General features: G+C 45.0%; 1 protein-coding gene across 1 annotated transcript in view; it reads left to right on the top strand.

Annotated features, from left to right (window-relative positions):
• EXOSC9 (exosome component 9) overlaps window positions 1-19,168 on the top strand; it is a 49,781-nt gene extending 30,613 nt beyond the window's left edge. The window contains exons 9-12 of the mRNA XM_030191779.1: window positions 5,887-6,033; window positions 12,493-12,689; window positions 13,618-13,687; window positions 18,711-19,168. Of these exons, the coding sequence (XP_030047639.1) occupies window positions 5,887-6,033; window positions 12,493-12,689; window positions 13,618-13,687; window positions 18,711-18,801 (505 nt within the window). The 3' untranslated portion in view covers window positions 18,802-19,168. The remainder of the gene's footprint in view (window positions 1-5,886; window positions 6,034-12,492; window positions 12,690-13,617; window positions 13,688-18,710) is intronic.
• The last annotated feature ends 3,447 nt before the right edge of the window (window positions 19,169-22,615 follow it).

Raw genomic sequence — 22,615 nt, 5'->3', positions numbered from 1 at the left:
CAACAGTGGAGGAGTGGCCTAGGGGTTAGGGTGGTGGACTTTGGTCCTGGGGAACTGAGTTGGATTCCCACTTCAGGCACAGGCAGCTCCTTGTGACTCTGGGCAAGTCACTTAACCCTCCATTGCCCCAGGTACAAATAAGTACCTAAGCAAGCATTGAGCCTGCCATGAGTGGGAAAATGTGGGGTACAATGCAATAAATAATCGTGTTCTGTGCCTCAGCTTCTGAACTCTTGCTGTCTGTGATGGCTGGACTAGGCAGGAAGGGAAAAGGAAGAAGGAACATAGGGAAAAAACTGAAGTGCCTTAACTGAAATGCCTTCCCCATCATATACGCAGATACTGGCATGACGGTCAGTGAGCAGAGGTTTCAGACCAGCCCTTGTGTAGTTCTGAGCCTCCATCTGAAAAAAGATATAACAGAACAAGAAAAAGTACAGCAGAGACTAAAAGTGAGCATTCAATACTGAAGAAAAGGATTTTTTTTACTCAAGACTACTGTGACCATTTAGAGTCAGTGGGACTACATGGATCTGGGTTTACAATACACCTGTCAAAGGTAGGGGTGAGTTATTTTGGGCCATTTTATAATTATGCTAATTTTTCTTTGTTGATCAAAGTGATGCGTTTTAGATGCATATACAATACTTTGTACAAGGATGTGAAAAGTACATAAGTATTGCCATAGTAGGAAAGACCAAAGGTTCATCAAGCCCAGCATCCTGTTTCCAACAGTGGCGAATCCAGGTCACAAGTACCTGGGAGAAACCCAAACAGTAGCAACATTCCATGTAGAACCCCAAAGAGTAGCAAGATTCCAGTTCCAGTGCATCAGACTTTACAAGATCATGTTGCACCTCAATAAAACCAATTCTGCTAACGCTATGGGCTGCATATTTTTCATATAAGTACATAAGTTTTGCCATACTGGGACAGATCGAAGGTCCATCAAGCCCAGCATCCTGTTTCCAACAGTGGCCAATCCAGGTCACAAATACCTGGCAAGATCCCAAAAAAGTACAAAACATTTTATACTGCTTATCCCAGAAATAGAGGATTTTCCCCAAGTCCATTTAATAACGGTCAATGGACTTTTCCTTTAGGAAGCTGTCCAAACCTTTTTAAACTCCACTAAGCTAACCGCCTTTACCACATTCTCTGGCAATGAATTCCAGAGTTTAATTACACGTTGAGTGAAGAAAAAATTTCTCTGATTCGTTTTAAATTTACTACATTGTAGCTTCATCGCATGCCCCCTAGTCCTAGTATTTTTGTAAAGCGTGAACAGACGCTTCACATCTACCCATTCAGCTCCACTCGTTATTAAAGTAGGGGTTTGTTATAACATACTCTACACTTCCAAAGCGAAAGAACTATGATGGAGCCATTCAAAAACATATGATGCAGAGTAGAAGTTCAGGCACCTTTAATAAATTTTATATTTCAGTGAATCCCTAAGTGAGCAGAAGCTGACACAACTTCTGTGTGGTACAAAGTTAAACGTAACATTTTTCTGGACATTTTAATGCATAAATAGAATTTGGATTTAGCTCGTGCCTTTTTTATTAGTAACTCAAAGTGTATTATATCTGAAGCAATCGAGGGTTAAGTGATTGTTCATGATCACAAGGAACCACAGGGCGATTTGATCCCTGGCTTGATCAAATACCCATTTTTCTTTCAACCTCTCAGCTTTATAACTGTGATTGTTTTTCTCCAAGAAGCTGTCTGAGCATTTGAAAATGAAGATAATTCACTCTTCTAGTGAAGGGGAAGGAAGAACGGATATTTCAGCAAGACAATGATCTGAAATACTTCAAAATGAACCATGACGTGCTTAACAGGAAAGAAGGTTGATGGATTTGGAATGGCCTGTACTTTATCCAGACTGGATTATTATTGCTGTTCTGTGGGGATGTCTCAAACTTGCAGTGCATTCAGGAGACTAATATTTCTGAGCTAAAAGAGTTTCAAAACCAAGAACAGAAAGAGGGTTATTTTCAAAAGGGCTTCTAGCTCATAACATCCAAAATGGACGTCCAGCTCATAGGTATATTGGGGATATATTAGGGAAAGGAGAAAAGATAGGAATGGAATTGTAAGACTGAAGGATGCTGAGAATAGCTATGTGGAGAGCGATGAGGATAACGCAAATGTGCTAAACAAATACTTCTCTTGGGTGTCCACAGAAGAAAATCCTGAAGAAGGACCACAGTTACTGCGAGGGAATATCTGGGAATGGAGTGGATTTTGCGCCATTCACGGAAGAAAGTGTTTATAAACAACTGGAGAATCTGAAAGTGGACAAAGCAATGAGGTCCGATGGGATATATCCCAGGATACTGAAGGAGCTCAGAGAAGTCCTGGGGGGACCTTTTAAGGATTTATTTCATAGAACTTTAGAGACGTGGGAGGTTCTGGGGGATTGAAGACGAGCTGATGTGGTCTTCACAAAAGCGGAGACAGGGAAGAAGTGGGAAACTACAGACTGGTAAGCTTCATCTCAGTGGTAGGAAAAATAATGGAGTCACTGCTGAAGGAAAGGATAGTTAACTTTCTAGAGACCAACGGATTACAAGATCTGAGGCAACATGGCTTTACCAAAGGAAAATCCTGCCAAATGAATCTTACTGACTTCTTTGACTGGGTGACCAAAGAATTGGATGAAGGACTTTCGGTAGATGTAATCTACTTGGATTTTGGCAAAGCCTTTGATACGGTCCCTCACAGAAGACTCATGAATAGGCTGATAGGGCTGAATTTGGCGCCCATAGTGTTGAGCTGGATTGGAAACTGGTTTACCGACAGGCAACGGAGGGTGGTGGTAAATGGAGTCTGCTTGGAGGAAAGGAAGGTGAGTAGTGGAGTGCCTCAGGGGTTGGTGCTGGGGCTGATTCTGTTTAATATATTTGTGAGAGACATTACTGAAGGATTGGAAGGAAAAGTTTGCCTTTTTGCAGATGACACGAAAATGGCCAATAGAGTGGATACCCTGGAGGGAGTAGAAACCATGAGAAGGGATCTCCAAACTTTGGAAGAATGGTCAAAGGTCTGGCAGTTAAAATGTAATTCCAAAAAGTGTAGAGTGATGCAGATAGGAGGAGAGAGATTGGTAATCTCGATTCAGGAGAGGGACCTTGTGGATATTAGGGTGATGAAACAAGGCAGTGGCCGCAGCCAAAAGGATTTTAGACTGCATAGAGAAGGGTATAACCAACAGAAGAAAGGAGGTGTTGAGGACGCGCTTGGACTATTTGTGTTCAGTTTTGGAGGGCGTATCTTGCTGAGGATGTAAAAAGACTTGAAGCAGTTCAAAGAAAACAACGAAATGGTATGGGGTTTGCGTAGCATGACGTATGAGCAGAGACTTGCTGACCTGAACATGTATATTCTGGAGGAAGGAGAAACAGGGGTGATATGATACAGATGTTCAGATATTTGGAAGGTTTTAATCTGCAAACATTTTCCAGAGACAGGAAGGCAGTAGAACTAGAGGACATGAATGGAGGTTGGAAGGGGGCCAACTTAGGGGGTCTGTACGTAATTTGAATTTTGTGGGTGAATGAGGCCTGGTCTGGCTTTATTTGCATTGTCCTACTTCATGGGCTTCAATCTTTGGGTTATATCTCCTCTTTGTGTCCCCTCTCCCCCCTTCCTCCCCCTCCTTTTCTTTTGAATTGTTCTTTAAAATCAAAAACATTAGAGGTTTCCGTTTGCTTTGAGAAAAAGTTAGTTTTTCTTTGAGCAGTTTGAACACTATGGTTTATATTGCTTATTGTATTTATCTTGCTTAGTTTAATAAAGACCTCATTTAAAAAGAAAAAAAAGAAAGGGGGCCGACTCAGGAATTCCAGGAAGTGTTTTTTCACCGAGAGAGTGGTAGATACCTGGAATGCAGGAGGTGGTGGAGATGCAAACGGCAACAGAATTTAAAAAATGCATAGGATGAATGCAAAGGAATCCTGTTTAGAAGGATCAGATCCCAAGAAGCTTAGCGGAGATTAGGTAGCAACACCGCTAATTGGGAAGCAAAGCCAGTGCTGGGCAGACTTCTACGGTCTGTGCCGTGATTGTGGCTGAATCAACTTGGACGGGTTTTGATGACAACTTCAGAAATTGTAGAACAAGGACCGTGCTGGGCAGACTTCCACGGTCTGTGCCCTGAAAACGGCAAGGACAAATCAATATCAGATATGCATACGAAGTATTGTAGAATACTTTATTCTATGAGTTTATCTTGTTGGGCAGACCGGATGGACAGTACGTGTTTTTATCTGCCATCATCTACTATGTGTGTATTTTCCAACAAGGTTAACAGGAGAGATTTGTCTTTTGTTGCAGTTTTGAAAGAGTAGATTCTCCGGATGGAGTAGATAAACTGAGTGATCTAGAAAAATGGGATTGGTCAAATGCTTGGCATGTGAGATTCAGGGGGAAAAAAATGCTTGAGGAACTCAAGGGAGCAGTTACACAATGGAAACCTTGGGGTTGCAACTAATGATCTCAAGGTTGCAAAATTCGCCAAAAGCAAACCGCTTTTACTAGAAAGAAAATTCTAGAACCAGAGGCATTGATATGTGGCTCCAAAGGCGGGTAGACTCAGGAGCGGTATTACAAACTATTTCTCCAAAGAAAGTGTGGTGGAAACAGCCTCCCATTGGAGATGGTGGAGGCCAAAAGAGTACCAGAAGCGAACAAAGCCTGCAAAGAAATACATCTCTTTGGAGGGGGGGGGGGGGGGGTAGAGCAGTGTACACAGAACCGTGGGAGCCGGGTTCAAATACCATTGGCATGTTATGTGAGCTGGGGCAAGTTATTGTACCCTCCATTACCTCAGGAACAAACTTAAGACCGTAAATTCTCAGGGGACAGAGAAATACCTACAGTATCTAAATATAGCTCACCTTGAACTGCTGCTATCTAAAAATCCCTTCCCCGATCACCCATAGTGATATATATATGTACTAGCCGTTAAGCCCGTAATACGAGCACATATTAGTGCCCCATCTTAGCCCCGCCCCACCCTAGCTCTACCCACTGAGCTCCTTCTGAGCTCCAGGGCCGGGCACCCCTCCCTCCGAGCTCCAGGACCATCCCGCCTCCCTCCCCCCCCCTCTCTACCAGCTCCAAGACCCCCCTCCCTCCCCTCTCCCCCCCGTCTCCCAGCTCCATCCCTCTTTCCCAGCTCCAAGGCCCCCCTCCCTCCCCCCTCCAAGGCCCCCCGCCTTCCGAGCTCCAGTCCCCCTCCCTCCGTATTGTAAACGTCATCTTACCTTGTCGGGTTACAGCAGCAGGCAGCAGCAGTGAAACGCATGTGAGCTGTGCGCTTCAGGAGCCTTCCTTCCTTTCTCTCTCTCTGCTCTGGTCCCGCTCTCAATTCCTGTTTCCGGGAGGGCGGGACCACAGCTGAGAGAGGGAAGGGAAGGCTCCTGAAACGCCGAGCAGCTTGCACGCTTTTTACTGCCGCCGCCTGCTGCCATAACTCCCGACTACGTAATTTTGATGACGTTACAATTCTGAGGGAGGGGGAGTGGAACTCGACGGGCGGTTGGTGCGGAGTCGCCCCGCCTCTGGACTATGCAACGACGTGTAAACGTCAGAGGGAGGGGGAGTGGAACTCAACGGGTGTTCGGGGCGGAGTCGCCCCGCCTCTAGACTGTTGCTCTTTCAACGTTCGGACTCTACTGCGCATTTGCAGGTGAGTCGGTCACGTCTCATTTATGTTTTCTCTTGTCATGTGTCATACACAGAATAATCAAGCTTTGTCTTTTTAGTGACAGCTGTGAGCCCTCTTACAGAACGCTCCTCCTTCTGCTGGGTTAGGGTAGGCCGGGCGATGTGGTTATAGTGCTCAGTTTGCTCTCCTCAATCTCTCGCCGTGTACAGGAAAGAAGGGGGCAAGTGTGGCTTTGTGGAATCCATGCCCCAGCAGTGGATCACAGCTTTCAAGGTGGAGAAGGCCCCAGTGGACGTGACGGATGTGGAGGAGAAAGCTGAAGGGATCCTTTCCAGGGCTGAGCCTCCTGCAGAAGCGTATCCTTCAGGCCGCTATGCATGTCTCTCTCATTCAGGTGCTGCGTTCAGCAGGAAAGAGACTTCTTCTCAGGCTTTGGTATCTTGGGCTGGACTGAGACGAGAGTTACAGTGGGGGAAATAAGTATTTGATCCCTTGCTGATTTTGTAAGTTTGCCCACTGACAAAGACATGAGCAGCCCATAATTGAAGGGTAGGTTATTGGTAACAGTGAGAGATAGCACATCACAAATTAAATCCGGAAAATCACATTGTGGAAAGTATATGAATTTATTTGCATTCTGCAGAGGGAAATAAGTATTTGATCCCCCACCAACCAGTAAGAGATCTGGCCCCTACAGACCAGGTAGATGCTCCAAATCAACTCGTTACCTGCATGACAGACAGCTGTCGGCAATGGTCACCTGTATGAAAGACACCTGTCCACAGACTCAGTGAATCAGTCAGACTCTAACCTCTACAAAATGGCCAAGAGCAAGGAGCTGTCTAAGGATGTCAGGGACAAGATCATACACCTGCACAAGGCTGGAATGGGCTACAAAACCATCAGTAAGACGCTGGGCGAGAAGGAGACAACTGTTGGTGCCATAGTAAGAAAATGGAAGAAGTACAAAATGACTGTCAATCGACAAAGATCTGGGGCTCCACGCAAAATCTCACCTCGTGGGGTATCCTTGATCATGAGGAAGGTTAGAAATCAGCCTACAACTACAAGGGGGGAACTTGTCAATGATCTCAAGGCAGCTGGGACCACTGTCACCACGAAAACCATTGGTAACACATTACGACATAACAGATTGCAATCCTGCAGTGCCCGCAAGGTCCCCCTGCTCCGGAAGGCACATGTGACGGCCCGTCTGAAGTTTGCCAGTGAACACCTGGATGATGCCGAGAGTGATTGGGAGAAGGTGCTGTGGTCAGATGAGACAAAAATTGAGCTCTTTGGCATGAACTCAACTCGCCGTGTTTGGAGAAAGAGAAATGCTGCCTATGACCCAAAGAACACCGTCCCCACTGTCAAGCATGGAGGTGGAAATGTTATGTTTTGGGGGTGTTTCTCTGCTAAGGGCACAGGACTACTTCACCGCATCAATGGGAGAATGGATGGGGCCATGTACCGTACAATTCTGAGTGACAACCTCCTTCCCTCCGCCAGGGCCTTAAAAATGGGTCGTGGCTGGGTCTTCCAGCACGACAATGACCCAAAACATACAGCCAAGGCAACAAAGGAGTGGCTCAGGAAGAAGCACATTAGGGTCATGGAGTGGCCTAGCCAGTCACCAGACCTTAATCCCATTGAAAACTTATGGAGGGAGCTGAAGCTGCGAGTTGCCAAGCGACAGCCCAGAACTCTTAATGATTTAGAGATGATCTGCAAAGAGGAGTGGACCAAAATTCCTCCTGACATGTGTGCAAACCTCATCATCAACTACAGAAGACGTCTGACCGCTGTGCTTGCCAACAAGGGTTTTGCCACCAAGTATTAGGTCTTGTTTGCCAGAGGGATCAAATACTTATTTCCCTCTGCAGAATGCAAATAAATTCATATACTTTCCATAATGTGATTTTCCGGATTTAATTTGTGATGTGCTATCTCTCACTGTTACCAATAACCTACCCTTCAATTATGGGCTGCTCATGTCTTTGTCAGTGGGCAAACTTACAAAATCAGCAAGGGATCAAATACTTATTTCCCCCACTGTATGTATGAGAGTCTGCAAGTCCACCCATTCTTTTTGTACTGATATCACTGTCCAGTTTATGGGCGGTCAGTAAAAACTCACGGGTAAAGGTATTTATATGTTTAGTGGCTGTCGCTTAATGTATAAACCCTTTTGTTTACCTCATTTGTTGTATTTATGATTATTCTTGGTTATTTTACTGTTGTTATGCTGTTAAATTGTAAGTTTTATGTTAAACTCTACCTGCTGTTCACCGCCTTGGGTCAATCTCTTCATAAAGATGGTTAATAAATCCCAATAAATAAATTTCATAATTTATAATCTGCATGCCCTCAGGCCTCTAGGAAGTTTTACAAAACATACTGAGCTCACAGACTCGGACAAACATAAATACATAAATAAAAACAGTAACGTAGTAAATGACGGCAGATAAAGACCTGAACAGTCCATCCAATCTGCCCAACAGTCGCACTCATTATCAAACGAATGTGATATAAAATACCTGATCATTTTCTCTCTTTTGCATTTCTGGGACGTAGACCGTGGAAATCCGCCTGGCCTTGTCCTTATACTCCGACTACTGGAGTTGCCGTCAAAGCCCACTCCAGCCTATCCAAATCCATCTTTTCATTTGCGAGACACAGACCGTAAAAAGTCTGCCCGGCAATGTCCTCACGTTACATTTACAGGACACAGACCGTAAAAGTCTGCCTGGCACTGGCCTTAGTTTTTCACACAGCTGGAGTTGCCATCGAAGCACCACTTAACACGTCAGCACACTTGCAGTCATTTAAGTTTTCTTTTTTTTTATACCATTCATTTTCTAATTAGAGATCCTCTGTGTTCATCCCACACCTTTTTGAATTCAGTCACCATTTTTGTCTCTACCACCTGCCTCAGGAGGGCATTCCAGGCACGATCATCCTCTCTGTGAAAAAGAATTTCCTGACGTTACTCCTAAGTCTACCACCCTGCAACCTCAATCCATGTTTTCTAGTTTTGCTGTTTCCGCATCTCTGGAAAAGGTTTGTTTCAGTATTAACACCTTTCAAGTATTTAAACACCTGCATCATATCTCCCCTGGCCCTCAGCAAAATCCACTTATTTCTTTTGCCAAGCGGTATAGCACCTCTTTCATCGGGCTTCTCTTAAAACTCTGTATGTGCTATAATCTATTTCAGTAGTGCTCCTACTCAAAATAAATAAATCAAAATGTGAACTTATCTCTGAAAGGTTTGTTGACTTGTCGCTTCACTCTCCTCAAATCGCTATTTTTCGACTGATTGACTGGGTTTCAAACAGTCTTTCCTCAGGGACTTGTGTTAAAGCCATCCATAAACTTGGTATGAAGCTGTCTTGTCACGTTAAAAAGTTTTTTACACACTACTCCTTCCTGGCACACCTGCAGCTTTTAAAGGTGCCCTTCACATGGTATAAGAGAGAGAGATCTTCTAGACATCTCAAGACTAATCTGTGCCTCACCCTTAAAGCAAGGGTACAGTTTATTACAATTCTTTGATACACATGACATAAGTTTTTCCTTTTTAAGTACATAAGTATTGCCATACTGGGAAAGACCAAGGGTCCATCGAGCCCAGCATCCTGTTTCCAACAGTAGCCAATCCAGGTCACAAATCCCAAAAATGTACAAAACATTTTATACTGCTTATCCCAGAAATAGTGCATTTTCCCCAAGTCCATTTAATAACGGTCTATGGACTTTTCCTTTAGGAAGCCGTCCAAACCTTTTTAAAACTCCGCTAAGCTAACCGCCTTTACCACATTCTCTGGCAACGAATTCCAGAGTTTAATTACACGTTGAGTGAAGAAAGATTTTCTAAGATTCATTTTACTACATTGTAGCTTCATCGCATGCCCCCTAGTCCTAGTATTTTTGGAAAGTGTGAGCAGCTACCAGTTTCATACAGGGTAAACAGAGCTTACCCTATGTTTTTCTGGTTCAGCAAAAGCCACTAGCAGTTCCTCTTTGCACTGATTCTTGTGCAGATCACTAAAGTCTTGACCTGAATTTTTCAGGGGCCTGGTGAAGAGGGTCTCCTCACTGTCTTATAGAACAATCAACCAACAAAGCAAAAAAAGAAAAAAAAATTACGGCAAAACTAACAAACACATCAGCAATTGGGGGCCGATGCAAAAAGCTGGCATGGGCAGACACGTGCATTTAGCAAGAAGGGTTTCATGCAGAAGATAACACTTTGCAAATCCATGGCAGCTAGGCTTATATTTGGAAAAACGCGATTTGAAAGTGCAAAACCCCTCCGTGAAAAACTACACTGGCTCCCAATCAAAGAACGCATCGCCTTCAAAATCTGCACCATGGTTCACAAAATTATCTACAGCGAAGCGCCTGGATACATGAGAGACTTAATCGAGTTACCAACCAGAAACGCCTCTGATCTAACACGAACATATCTAAATCTACACTGCCCAAGCTGTAAAGGTCTTAAATACAAATCTATCTATGCATCCAGCTTTTCCTACATAAGCACACAACTGTGGAATGCGCTACCAAAAGCCTTGAAAATGACGTACGACCACCTACTTCTGGAAAATACTAAAAAAAAACCCTGTTTAAAAAGGCATACCCTCCCAATCCAACCTAAATGCCTGACCTCGGCTACACAAGAATACTAAAGCACGTAATGAACATAAATCTACTCCTCCACTCTATGATCTTATAGTGGCTCTGCCATATAAACCAGGGGCGTATCTGCGTGGGGCCACAGGGGCCTGGGCCCCCGCAGATTTCGCCCTGGACCCCCCTACCACAGACCCTCTCCACCTCCCCCTCCCTCCCTCCCGCCACCAACCCGTCGCCGATCTTTGCTGGCGGGGGACCCCAAGCCCCCGCCAGCCGAAGTCCTCTCTTCCGTGCAGGATGCAAGTTGCAACGCTTCCTGTTCTTCTGAGTCTGACGTCCTGCACGTACAACGTGCAGGACGTCAGACTCAGAATTTGGAACTCAGTCTGACGTCCTGCACGTTGTACGTGCAGGACGTCAGACTCAGAAGAACAGGAAGCATTGCAACTTGCAGCGGCGCAGCCTGCATGGAAGAGAGGACCTCGGCTGGCAGGGGGTTGGGGTCCCCCGCCAGCAAAGGTAAGTGACAGCAGCGGGGGAGGGTTGGCGGCGGCGGGAGGGGGTGGAGAGTGTCATTGGTGGCGAGGGGGGGGTCTAGCAGTGGCGGGGGGGGGTCCGGAAATGGCGGGGGGGGGATTGGTGGCGCCGGGGGGGGGGGGAGCTAAAATGTGCCCCCTCCCTCTGGCTCTGGCCCCCCCTACCGCCAGAGTCCAGATACGCCCCTGATATAAACTTCATCTTACCACAACATCACATTGAATTTGTTCACACCGGAAACGGCAAACGCCTTTCCGGTACTACGTAAGCCACATTGAGCCTGCAAATAGGTGAGAAAATGTGGGATACAAATGTAAGAAATAAATAAAATAAATGTGACTGGCCCACAGCATATTAAAGTGAATGGTAATGAGGCGATGCAGAGGACAATGCTAGAGCTCGAACACTAGGTCTGAGGAGGCCTAGAAAAGTTTAGTTTACAGGATTTGATGCAAGTTTTGATGTGAGCATAACAGTACCCCCAACTTTTTAAGACAGAGCAGATGATGTCTCTTTGTATCAGGTGTTCAGCGCTGCGTGCGTCTGGTAGCGCTATACAAATGCTAATAATAATAATGATGAACGGTTCTGCACACAAGCCTAAGCGGAAAAAAAAACTTGTGTCACCCATGTGCTGGAAGTTTTGTTCAGCACATGAATATCGGCATCGCAAAAATTCTCCAGCAACATTTTTCCAAGGCTGATATTTATCCACGAATAACATTCCAGCACATACACAGCTCAGACAGTGTTAGTTGCCCTTACTACCAAACCTTGTGCGCCTGTGTCCAGTAGGGTTACCCTGATTAGCGCACAAAGTGTGTGCTTCAGATTTAACAGCGTAACATAGTAGATGACGACAGAGAAAGACCTGTACGGTCCATCCAGTCTGCCTAACAAGATAAACTCATATATGGTAGGGTGCAATATAACATGTACTTACTTGATCTTGTTCTGTCCTTGTTATTTTCAGGGAACAGACCGTAGATGTTTGCTCTGCACTGTTTTATGATCAAAGCCCACTCCAGCCCATCTAGATCCATCTAGCCATCATCAGGCCACAGACTATATGCAATTCAAATTTGCATATGATTAGTTTTGCCTGCTGATGCAGTAACCCTTCTTGTTACGTTAATGTTAAAGCTTTGCACCAATGTCCGAGGTCACAGCTTCTAACGCCCTTAGTCAGAACTGAATGCCTGTGATAAGTACCGAGTGTTACCACTTGGGATCAGAGATGACACAGGCAGGGGCAACTGGGCAGGCTAAGAGAGGTTTTTCTCTACTGATAGCTGCCGTGTTTCTTTTGTGAGGAAACCTGCCGTAAAATAAACAGAAATGATAAACACGTCTAAACTCAAAACCCACCTCTTTACCACTGCTTTTGACTCCTAACTCACTTACCCTGTCCTTTGTCCTCACCTCTTTATTCCCTTACCCTTAATTGTCCTGTCTGTTTACCTGTCTTATCTAGATTGTAAGCTCTTTGAGCAGGGACTGTCTTCTGTGTATGGTGTACAGCGCTGCTGTGCCTTGTAGCGCTATAGAAATGATAAGTAGATAGATAGATAAAATGGAAAGGAAGATATTTACACAGAGAAGTGCCTGTCTTTTTGGGGTTTTTCTTAACCAGAGCAGGGTTTCTAAACCAGTCTTGTGGGCCACAGGGACAGCACAAATCGGGGAGGGGCTTGAAAGTTCCTGGAGAGACATGGAGGAGGAGGAGGGACAAGTGGAAGATGAGGATGACGAAGGGGCCATTGATGATCCTACCCTTGCAGTGACCCAGAATATCGAGATGGAAGACATATCGGGAAAGGAAGAGAAAAAGTCTGGTAAGTATCAGAGGCCCCCAGTGTAATGTTCCTATAGTCCTTTTCGCACAGAAGCATTAGGCAGTGTTCTCACTTTGGTTTTACCCAGAGCAGCCCACCACCACCCTACTTCTCGCAGCTGCCTCTGTTTCATCCTGGGGCAGCCTGTCACCATCCTCCCTCACGTGGCCACTACTGTTTCATCCTGGGACAGTCTGCAACCGCTTTCCCTCACACAGCTACCACCGTTTTATTATCAGCGCTCTCGTTCACACGGTCATCTCTGTTCCATCCCAGGGCAGTCTTGTCACCCTTTTCTCTCCCATGGCTGCCTCTGTTTTGTCCTGGGGCAACCCGCCACAATTTCATCCCAGGGCAGGCTACCACTGCTCCCTCTCCTTCAGGCGGTTGTCTCTGTTTCATCCCGAGACAGCCTGCCACCGCTCTCCCTCACATGGACACTCTGTCCTAGCCCGGGGCAGCCCACTATCGTCCTTAAGAACATAAGAGTAGCCATACTGGGTCAGACCAATGGTCCATCTAGCCCAGTATCATGTTTTCTGAACAGTGGCCAAGCCAGGTCACAAGTACCTGGCAGAAACCCAAATCATGGCAACACTCCATACTACAAATCCCAGGGCAAGCAGTTGCTTCCCATGCCTGCCTCAATAGCAGACTGGACTTTTCTTCCAGGAATTTGTCCAAACCTTTTTTAAACCCAGATACGCTAACAGCCGTTACCACGTTTCCCTGAGTCAGTGTGAATGTTGCTGTCTGCACTGTACTCTGGCAGCTTACCCTGCTTTCTGCCCCATGAGCTAGTTGTTTGGATTTGGGGTTCAGCTTGTGATTTCACTTTTCCATTGATGTTGGAAAGCTAGGAGAGAGAGTTTCTCTCCCAGGAGATGTATAATAAGCATTACCTTCTGATTTTTGGTTTCTCTCGTAGATGTTGATGTAGTTGTACTGTCTGACAGTGAAGAGGAAGAGGTCATCATTTTAGAACCAGAGGAATCCAGGTAACTGTGAACCAGAGCGGGAAATATCCTAGGGTGCCAGGAAACTGCTACTGGGTGGAGGATCTGTGCTGTGGGGCCGCCTTAGAGGAGAACCAGAAGAGGGGGAGGGGGGGGAGGCTGAGGATAGGGGAGGAAGGTTTGGGTTGGGGGTCTGCAGCCTAGAGGATGGAACTGGGGCTGGAGGTCTGCTGTGGTGAGAGGGAGGAGGGTTGGAGTTGAGGGTCTGCAGGCTGGAGCGGGTGAGTGAAGAGAAATAAGTTTGTATCCATATTAGTTGTCTGTCCAATGTGCGAATACGGGAGAGTATGTATGAAGGACGCGCACAGGCTGAACTACCTGCAGCTGGATTTTGGGTAGAGACCGACTGAAACCGGTTGCTTTGGTTCTAGCCAAAACTGAATGCGCAGCTCGGTTTCGACTAGAACCGAAGCCACTACTGGTACATAAGTACATAAGTACATAAGTAGTGCCATACTGGGAAAGACCAAAGGTCCATCTAGCCCAGCATCCTGTCACCGACAGTGGCCAATCCAGGTCAAGGGCACCTGGCACGCTCCCCAAACGTAAAAACATTCCAGACAAGTTATACCTAAAAATGCGGAATTTTTCCAAGTCTATTTAACAGCGGTCTATGGACTTGTCCTTTAGGAATCTGTCTAACCCCTTTTTAAACTCCGTCAAGCTAACCGCCCGTACCACGTTCTCCGGCAACGAATTCCAGAGTCTAATTACACGTTGGGTGAAGAAAAATTTTCTCCGATTCGTTTTAAATTTACCACACTGTAGCTTCAATTCATGCCCTCTAGTCCTAGTATTTTTGGATAGCGTGAACAGTCGCTTCACATCCACCCGATCCATTCCACTCATTATTTTATACACTTCTATCATATCTCCCCTCAGCCGTCTCTTCTCCAAGCTGAAAAGCCCTAGCCTTCTCAGCCTCTCTTCATAGGAAAGTCGTCCCATCCCCACTATCATTTTCGTCGCCCTTCGCTGTACCTTTTCCAATTCTACTATATCTTTTTTGAGATACTAAATCATTTTTGAGGTACTAAATCATTTCTAAAGTGCTACTGGATGTCCGTAATGCTGTAAGCATTTATATGCAGGTATTTTCTCTGTCTTTAGTGGGCTCTGTTTTAAATGGACCTCTTTTAGACCCCTTCTGGACTTTTCCAAATGGGGAGGGGAACATCTTAAGTTCATCCAGAAGATTCTTTATAGTTTCCCTCCAATCCCAGGGTGGTTGGTTCTGGGGAGGCATCAGAAGGCGTAATTCAAAACTGATCCCCATGACCTCTGCTTTCTGCCTTTCTGGATCTAGGTGTATTCTGGGCCATTTATGTTCCCACATATGGTCTATTTGAATCTATCAGTATTTTGTGCACAAAATGAGTGTCTGGTGTGGGTTTAGTTTAGTTTGTAAAATAAGTAACAGGTAAGGAATACTTGAAAATGAAGACAGAGATAGGTTTCAGATAGAAGGCATTTATTCTTACCAAAGTTTCAAAGTAATACAGACATCGGACAGATTCTGGGTTCAATGGCACAGCGCTCTGCCGTCTGAGATGCGTTGGGGACGACTCCGAACTTAAGCCAAAATCACCCTTCTTTTATACTCTCATCTCTCTATTGAAGTCTATGGCAGCACCTATTTTGGGACCTGTTTTTTTTTCAAATATTTCTCAATTTCTGCGGTTAAACTGTCGCGTCCTGCCATCTGTGCATTTTGTACCCAGCTCTTCCGTTCCATGTATTTCACAAGGTTGCAACATTTTCCGGTAATATCAACATGTTTTTTTGGAACAAACTGTTTTTGCGGTTACTAACATTTTTTTCTGTTGAGATACCAGTTTCACATATTTCATCAACACCTTTCACAACACCTTCTGATCTCTGTATCAGTATCATTTTATACAAAAAATATACTAAAATAGGCCCCATTTTGAGAACCACATTTTATTCATTTTATCCATCATTCTTTCATTTCAGGTGCTATGTATTATTTGAATATTGTACCTGTACCTGTTTGTGTCAAGACTCATTGTTCAGACCTGCTTTCTGCAGATTCTCAAATATTAATTCATTTGTTACTTGTTTGACCTAATCAGTACTTTTTCAGATGTTTTTGGCTCTGTGGCTTTGTCCATCACAATTCCAGTGGCAGATCTAAAACCAGGCCATATATTAACAGCTCACAGTCTGAGGCATTATAGTATTCTTGGTTTGATTTACCGTCCCTTTCCTAATAATTCCTAGCATCCTGTTTGCTTTTTTTGGCCGCTGCCACCACACACTGGGCAGAAGATTTCAGGTTATTGTCTACAATGACACCTGGATCTTTTTCTTGGGTGCTGACTGCAAAGTTGGACTCTAGCATCTGGTAACCATGATTTCGATTGTTCTTCCCAATGTGCATCACTTTTGCATTTGTCCACATTAAATTTCATCTGCCGTTTGGATGCCCAGTCTTCCGGTTTCCTAAGGTCTCCCTGCAATTTTTCATAGTCCGCGTGGCTTTTAACAACTTTGAATAGTTTTGTGTCATCTGCAAATTCACCTGGCTTATCGTTCCGATTTCCAGATCATTTATAAATATGTTAAATAGCACCGATCCCTGCAACACCCCACTATTCACCTTCCTCCATTGAGAAAAATGGTCATTTAACCCTACCCTCAGTTTTCTGGCCAATAACCAATTCCTAATCCATAGATGGAGATTGCCTCCTATCACATGACTCAGGAGGCTGTCTTGAGGGACTTTGTCAAAAGCTTTCTTGAAAATCTACCAGCTCACTTTTGACATGTTTATTCGTGCCTTCAAAAAATGAAGCAAATTGATGAGGCAAGACTTCCCTGGGCTGAACCCATGCTGACTCTGTCCCATTAAACCAGGTTTATATATGTATTCCATCATTTTATTCTTTATAATAGTTTCCTCTATTTTGTCCGGCACTGATGTCAAGCTTACCAGTCTGTAATTTCACGGATCGCCCCTGGAACCCTTATTAAAATTGGCTTTACATTGGCCCCCTCCAATCTTCAGGTACTTTAACAACAGGTTACAGATCACTAACAATTTCATGTTTGAGTTTTTAGTATCCTAGGGTGCCTACCATCCTGTCCAGGTGATTTACTACTCTTTAAATTTGTGGATTTGGCTCAGTACATCTTCCCACTTCACCGAGATTTCTTTCAGTTCCTTGGCATTGTCTCCCTTGAAAGTCATTTGTGTTACAGGTAGATCTTACATAAAGACCAAAGCAAAAAAAATGATTTAGTCTCTTTGTTATGGCCTTGTCCTCCCTGAGTGCCCCTTTTGCTCCTTCATGATCTAATGGTCCCCACCGATTCCCTCACAGGTTTTCTGCTTTCGATGTACCTAGAAAAGTTGTTACCTGTGCAGCAAGTTTCTCTTATTCTCTTTTAGTCTTCTTGATCAATGCTTTGCATCCAACTTGGCAGTTTGTATATTGCATATTTATTCGGGTCCTTTTTCCATTCTTTGAAAGATGTTCTTTTGGCTCTAATAGCCTCTTTCACTTCACAACGTCCATGCCTGATTTAAAGTCCTAACCTTTGCAGCTGATAGTCGCCCTCTCAAAAATGAAATGCTGCTACAGTAGATTTCCTTTGTGACTTCATTCCAGATATTGGCTCAACTTTGATCGTGTTATGATTACCGTTACCTCTGGTGCTGTGCTCTGCATTCCACTAAGGACAAGATCTAAAATAGCTTCCCCTCTTGTTGATTCCTGGACCAGTTGTTCCAAGAAGCAGTCATGTATTACGTCTTGGAATTTTACCTCCGTAGCATTCCCTGATGTAACATTTATCCAGTCAATATCGTGGTCATTGAAATCACCCGTTATTACACTGTTGCTTTCCTAATTTCTGTAAACGCTGCTTCATCTGTCCTGCGGATGGTTAATACAGCCCTACCAGAATACTCCTTCCTTTCACACATGGAATTTCTATCCACAAGGATTCCACACTGCTTCTGTTTCATGTAGAATACTTTGTATGTTACTATGTTTGACTCAATTCCCTCTTAAACACAGGGGCGTAGCCAGTATGGGGCCACGGGGGCCTGGGCCCCCATAGATTTGCCCCTGCTGACAACTCCCGCTGCCGCCTACCTTTGCTGGCGGGGGACCCCAACCCCCGCCAGCCAAGTCGATGTCCTCTTCTTCCCAATCTCACGCAAGGCTTCGACGTGCAGGACGTCAGACTCACAGAAACAGAACGAAGCTGTGCAGATCAGCCAGCGAGGTCCTCCTCTTCCAGCGCAAGGCTTCGTACAACGTGTAGGACGTCAGACTAGAACGAAGCCTTGCGCGGGATTGGGAAGAGGAGGACCTGGGCTCGGCTGGCGGGGGTTGGGGGTCCCCCGCCAGCAAAGGTAGGGGTCAGCAATGGTGGGGGGGAAGGGGGGTCAAAGTTGGTGGTGGGGGGTTCGGCAATGGCAGGGGGGGGTTAAAGTGGGTGGGGGCTCAAATGTACCCCCTCACCTCGGGCTCTGGACCCCCCCCCCCCCCCCCCCACACCACCGCCGAAGTTTAATTCCACCTTAGTCCAAGTTTGTACACGATATCCTACCCGTGATACTCACCAGTTCACGTCTGCAGCCTGCAATAGCAGGTGTCACATCTTTTCTTCCACTGGCTTCTAAGAGTGAGTTCTGTGCTTTGTTGATTTTTGAGTGGGAGATTGGGGGGGGGGGGGAGGGGGTGTAGATAAATGACTCATGCAGCATGGAATGAGCCCTCTCAGCTGGACCTGTGTGCTAAAAAAAGGTATAAATGTGTACAGGATTTGTCTTGTGCTACTGGATCTTCCCTGGCTAAACCTTTTGCATAAGAGCACATAGACAGCTGTATCATCTTTCTAAAAGAGGTTCCCTGTTACAAAATTATATGTGAAAAACCCTTTGGCCCATTGAGTGAAGTGTGTATTGTGAGCATTACTGTTGCCTGAGTCACACACGGTATGAAGTTTGCTTTCAACTTGTGCTTCTTTGTAGGATACACACTCGTTCCAAACATCCTGCCGACTCTTCTGCTACGAAGACGACAGCCGGGAAGAAAAAGAGGAAGAAGAAATTTGCACTTTAAGGGCCCCAACTCCACATCCTCTTCTGCTGAGGAAGCGCTGTCCAAGAGTGCCTTCAAGGTTTCCATGCTCTCTTTTCTAGAAATGCAGCTCTCCGGAGCTGGTCTCCTGCCATGCACCGATGGAACTTAGTCATTTACATTCTGCAGTTCTCTTTACTCCACGTACGGCAGAAAGATCTCTTACTGTGATCACACAGTGGTTTGTATTTAAAAACAAAAAGTGACTACTTGTACCAACCCCCCCTTTAGTTTTGATTAGTTAATGATTCTCTCTCAATTGTGAACTAAAATGTGTAATTAGTTGTGCAGTGTGTATTTTCAGTATTGTAAAGAGTTTTTCTAATAAAAAAAAATATATATTTTAACACAGACAAATGCAGATTTTGGCCTGCTTTTAACAGTTTTGCAGCATTAGCTAGCTTATAAGACCAAATGTGGAGGCTTATTTCCAAAGTACTTAGACTTACAAAGTTATAAAGTAACGAAGACTGCATGTTAGTCACGATTAAAAAAATATAATGGCAATTAATAATTAACTGCCCTCCCCCCCCCCCCCCCCCACATGCATGCACAGTCGGTCCAGCGTCTCTCCCTCCCCTCCCACCTTTTTCAGTAAGTCTTCATCCTCCAGTGGTAGCCCAATTGAAACACTACCTCAACCTGCACCGGGCCTTTCCCTCTGACGCTCATCCTATTTTCAGAAGGGGGTGGAATGGGTAAGAAGGAAAGGCCCTGTGCATACTAAGACAGCGTTTCAATACAGCTGCTGCAGGACAAAAACTTAACTGAAAATGAAAAGGTAAACCAGGCAATGAGAGAGATGCCAGACCAACTGTGCGTGCAAGGGAGGGAGGTTGGGCTGGAGAGAGGGGAAAAAGAATATGAGGGGAGGCACATTTGAGAGAGAAAATGGGTGATGACAGAGGAACACAAGAGAGAGAACACCACTCTGGGTAAGTGGGAGTACATAAGTAATGCCATACTGGGAAAAGACCAAGGGTCCATCGAGCCCAGCATCCTGTCCACGACAGCAGCCAATCCAGGCCAAGGGCACCTGGCAAGCTTCCCAAACGTACAAACATTCTATACATGTTATTCCTGGAATTTTGGATTTTTCCAAGTCCGTTTAGTAGCGGTTTATGGACTTGTCCTTTAGGAAACCATCCAACCCCTTTTTAAACTCTGCTAAGCTAACCGCCTTCACCACTTTCTCCGGCAACGAATTCCAGAGTTTAATTACACGTTGGGTGAAGAAAAATTTTCTCCGATTTGTTTTAAATTTACTACACTGTAGTTTCATCGCATGCCCCCTAGTCCTAGTATTTTTGGAAAGCGTGAACAGAAGCTTCACATCCACCTGTTCCACTCCACTCATTATTTTATATACCTCTATCATGTCTCCCCTCAGCCGTCTCTTCTCCAAGCTGTATAGCCCTAGCCTCCTTAGTCTTTCTTCATAGGGAAGTCGTCCCATCCCCGCTATCATTTTAGTCGCCCTTCGCTGCACCTTTTCCAATTCTACTATATCTTTCTTGAGATGCAGCGACCAGAATTGAACACAATACTCAAGGTGCGGTCGCACCATGGAGCGATACAACGGCATTATAACATCTTCACACCTGTTTTCCATACCTTTCCTAATAATACCCAACATTCTATTCGCTTTCTTAGCCGCAGCAGCACACTGAGCAGAAGGTTTCAGTGTGTTATCGACGACGACGACACCCAGATCCCTTTCTTGGTCCGTAACTCCTAACGTGGAACCTTGCATGACGTAGCTATAATTCGGGTTCTTTTTTCCCACATGCATCACCTTGCACTTGCTCACATTAAACATCATCTGCCATTTAGCCGCCCAGTCTCCCAGTCTCGTAAGGTCCTCTTGTAATTTTTCACAATCCTGTCGTGATTTAATGACTTTGAATAACTTTGTGTCATCAGCAAATTTAATTACCTCGCTAGTTACTCCCATCTCTAAATCATTTATAAATATATTAAAAAGCAGCGGTCCTAGCACGGACCCCTGAGGAACCCCACTAACTACCCTTCTCCATTGTGAATACTGCCCATTTAACCCCACTCTCTGTTTCCTATCCTTCAACCAGTTTTTAATCCACAATAGGACATTTCCTCCTATCCCATGACCCTCCAATTTCCTCTGTAGCCTTTCTTGAGGTACCTTGTCAAACGTCTTTTGAAAATCCAGATACACAATATCAACCGACTCCCCTTTGTCCACATGTTTGTTCACTCCTTCAAAGAATTGAAGTAAATTGGTCAGGCAAGATTTCCCCACACAAAAGCCATGCTGACTTGGTATCAGTAATCCATGTCCTCGGATGCTATCTTTTTTTCATACTCCCTCTTGGCCTTCTTAATCTGCGCCTTGCATTTGCTTTGACACTCCTTATGCTGTTCCTTGTTATTTTCAGATGGTTCCTTCTTCCATTTTCTGAAGGCGTTTCTTTTAGCCCTAATAGCTTCCTTCGCCTCACTTTTCACCCAGGCCGGGTGTCTTTTGGACTTCCGTCTTTCTTTTCTAATTTGCGGAATATGTATGGCCTGGGCCTCCAGGATGGTATTTTTGAACAGCGTCCACGCCTGTTGTACAGTTTTTACTCTCAGTTGCCCCCCTAAGTTTTTTTTTTTTACTGTTCTTCTCATTTTATCATAGTCTCCTTTTTTAAAGTTAAACGCTAACGTATTTGACTTTCTGTGTACAGTTACTTCAAGGTCGATGTCAAAACTGATCATATTATGGTCACTGTTATCAAGCGGCCCCAGTACCATAACGTCCCTCACCAGATCATGCGCTCCACTAAGGACCAAGTCTAGAATTTTTCCTTCTCTCGTCGGCTCCTGCACCAGTTGCTCCATAAAGCTGTCCTTGATTTCATCAAGGAATTGTATCTCTGTAGCGTGTCCCGATGTTACATTTACCCAGTCTATATTTGGATAATTGAAGTCACCCATTATTATCACATTGCCCATTTTGTTCGCGTCTCTGATTTCTTTTATCATTTCTGTGTCTACCTGCTCATCCTGGCGAGGCAGACGGTAGTACACTCCTATCACCATTTTTTTCCCTTTTATACATGGAATTTCAACCCACAGTGATTCAAAGGTGTGATTTGTGTCCTGCTGAATTTGTAATCTATCTGAGTCAAGGCTCTCGTTAATATACAATGCTACCCCTCCACCAGTCCGGTCCACCCTATCATTACGATATACTTTGTACCCCGGTATGACAGTGTCCCACTGGTTATCCTCCTTCCACCAGGTCTCAGTAATGCCTATTATATCCAATTTTTCATTTAGTGCAATATATTCCAACTCTCCCATCTTATTTCTTAGACTCCTAGCATTTGCATATAGACATTTCAGAGTATGTTTGAGTTCACTCTATTGCACCCCCTATCCAGCATCTATTCTCCCCTGGGCAGTACCTCAGGGGCCTCCCCCCCACCCCCCCCCCTCCTCTGAGCTTAAGCCCACTCCAAAATTGTGGCATTGGTTGAATCACTGGTGGCGAAGAAGTTCACTGCATGAGCCCCTTACTGTGCTGTTTCAGCAATGCAGCAGTCGGCAGCGTACTTCAGCCACCAACGCCGCACCCCCTGCATATGCTCAGTTCAGGCACTTGAAAATTGAAAAAAAAAACCCGATACCATACGGAAAGATATAAACAGGATGGAGTTGGTCCAGAGGACTGCTATAAAATTGGTAAGTAGTCTTGGACATATAGGGACAGGCTTATATACGCTGGGAAGAGAAAGGAGAGAGGGGATATGATACAGACATTTAAATATCTGAG

Source organism: Microcaecilia unicolor, chromosome 2, assembly GCF_901765095.1.
Source record: "Microcaecilia unicolor chromosome 2, aMicUni1.1, whole genome shotgun sequence".
Classification (NCBI taxonomy): Eukaryota; Metazoa; Chordata; class Amphibia; order Gymnophiona; family Siphonopidae; genus Microcaecilia; species Microcaecilia unicolor.
Note: the sequence above shows the minus strand (reverse complement) of the source record. Positions and strands in the feature narration are given on the sequence as shown.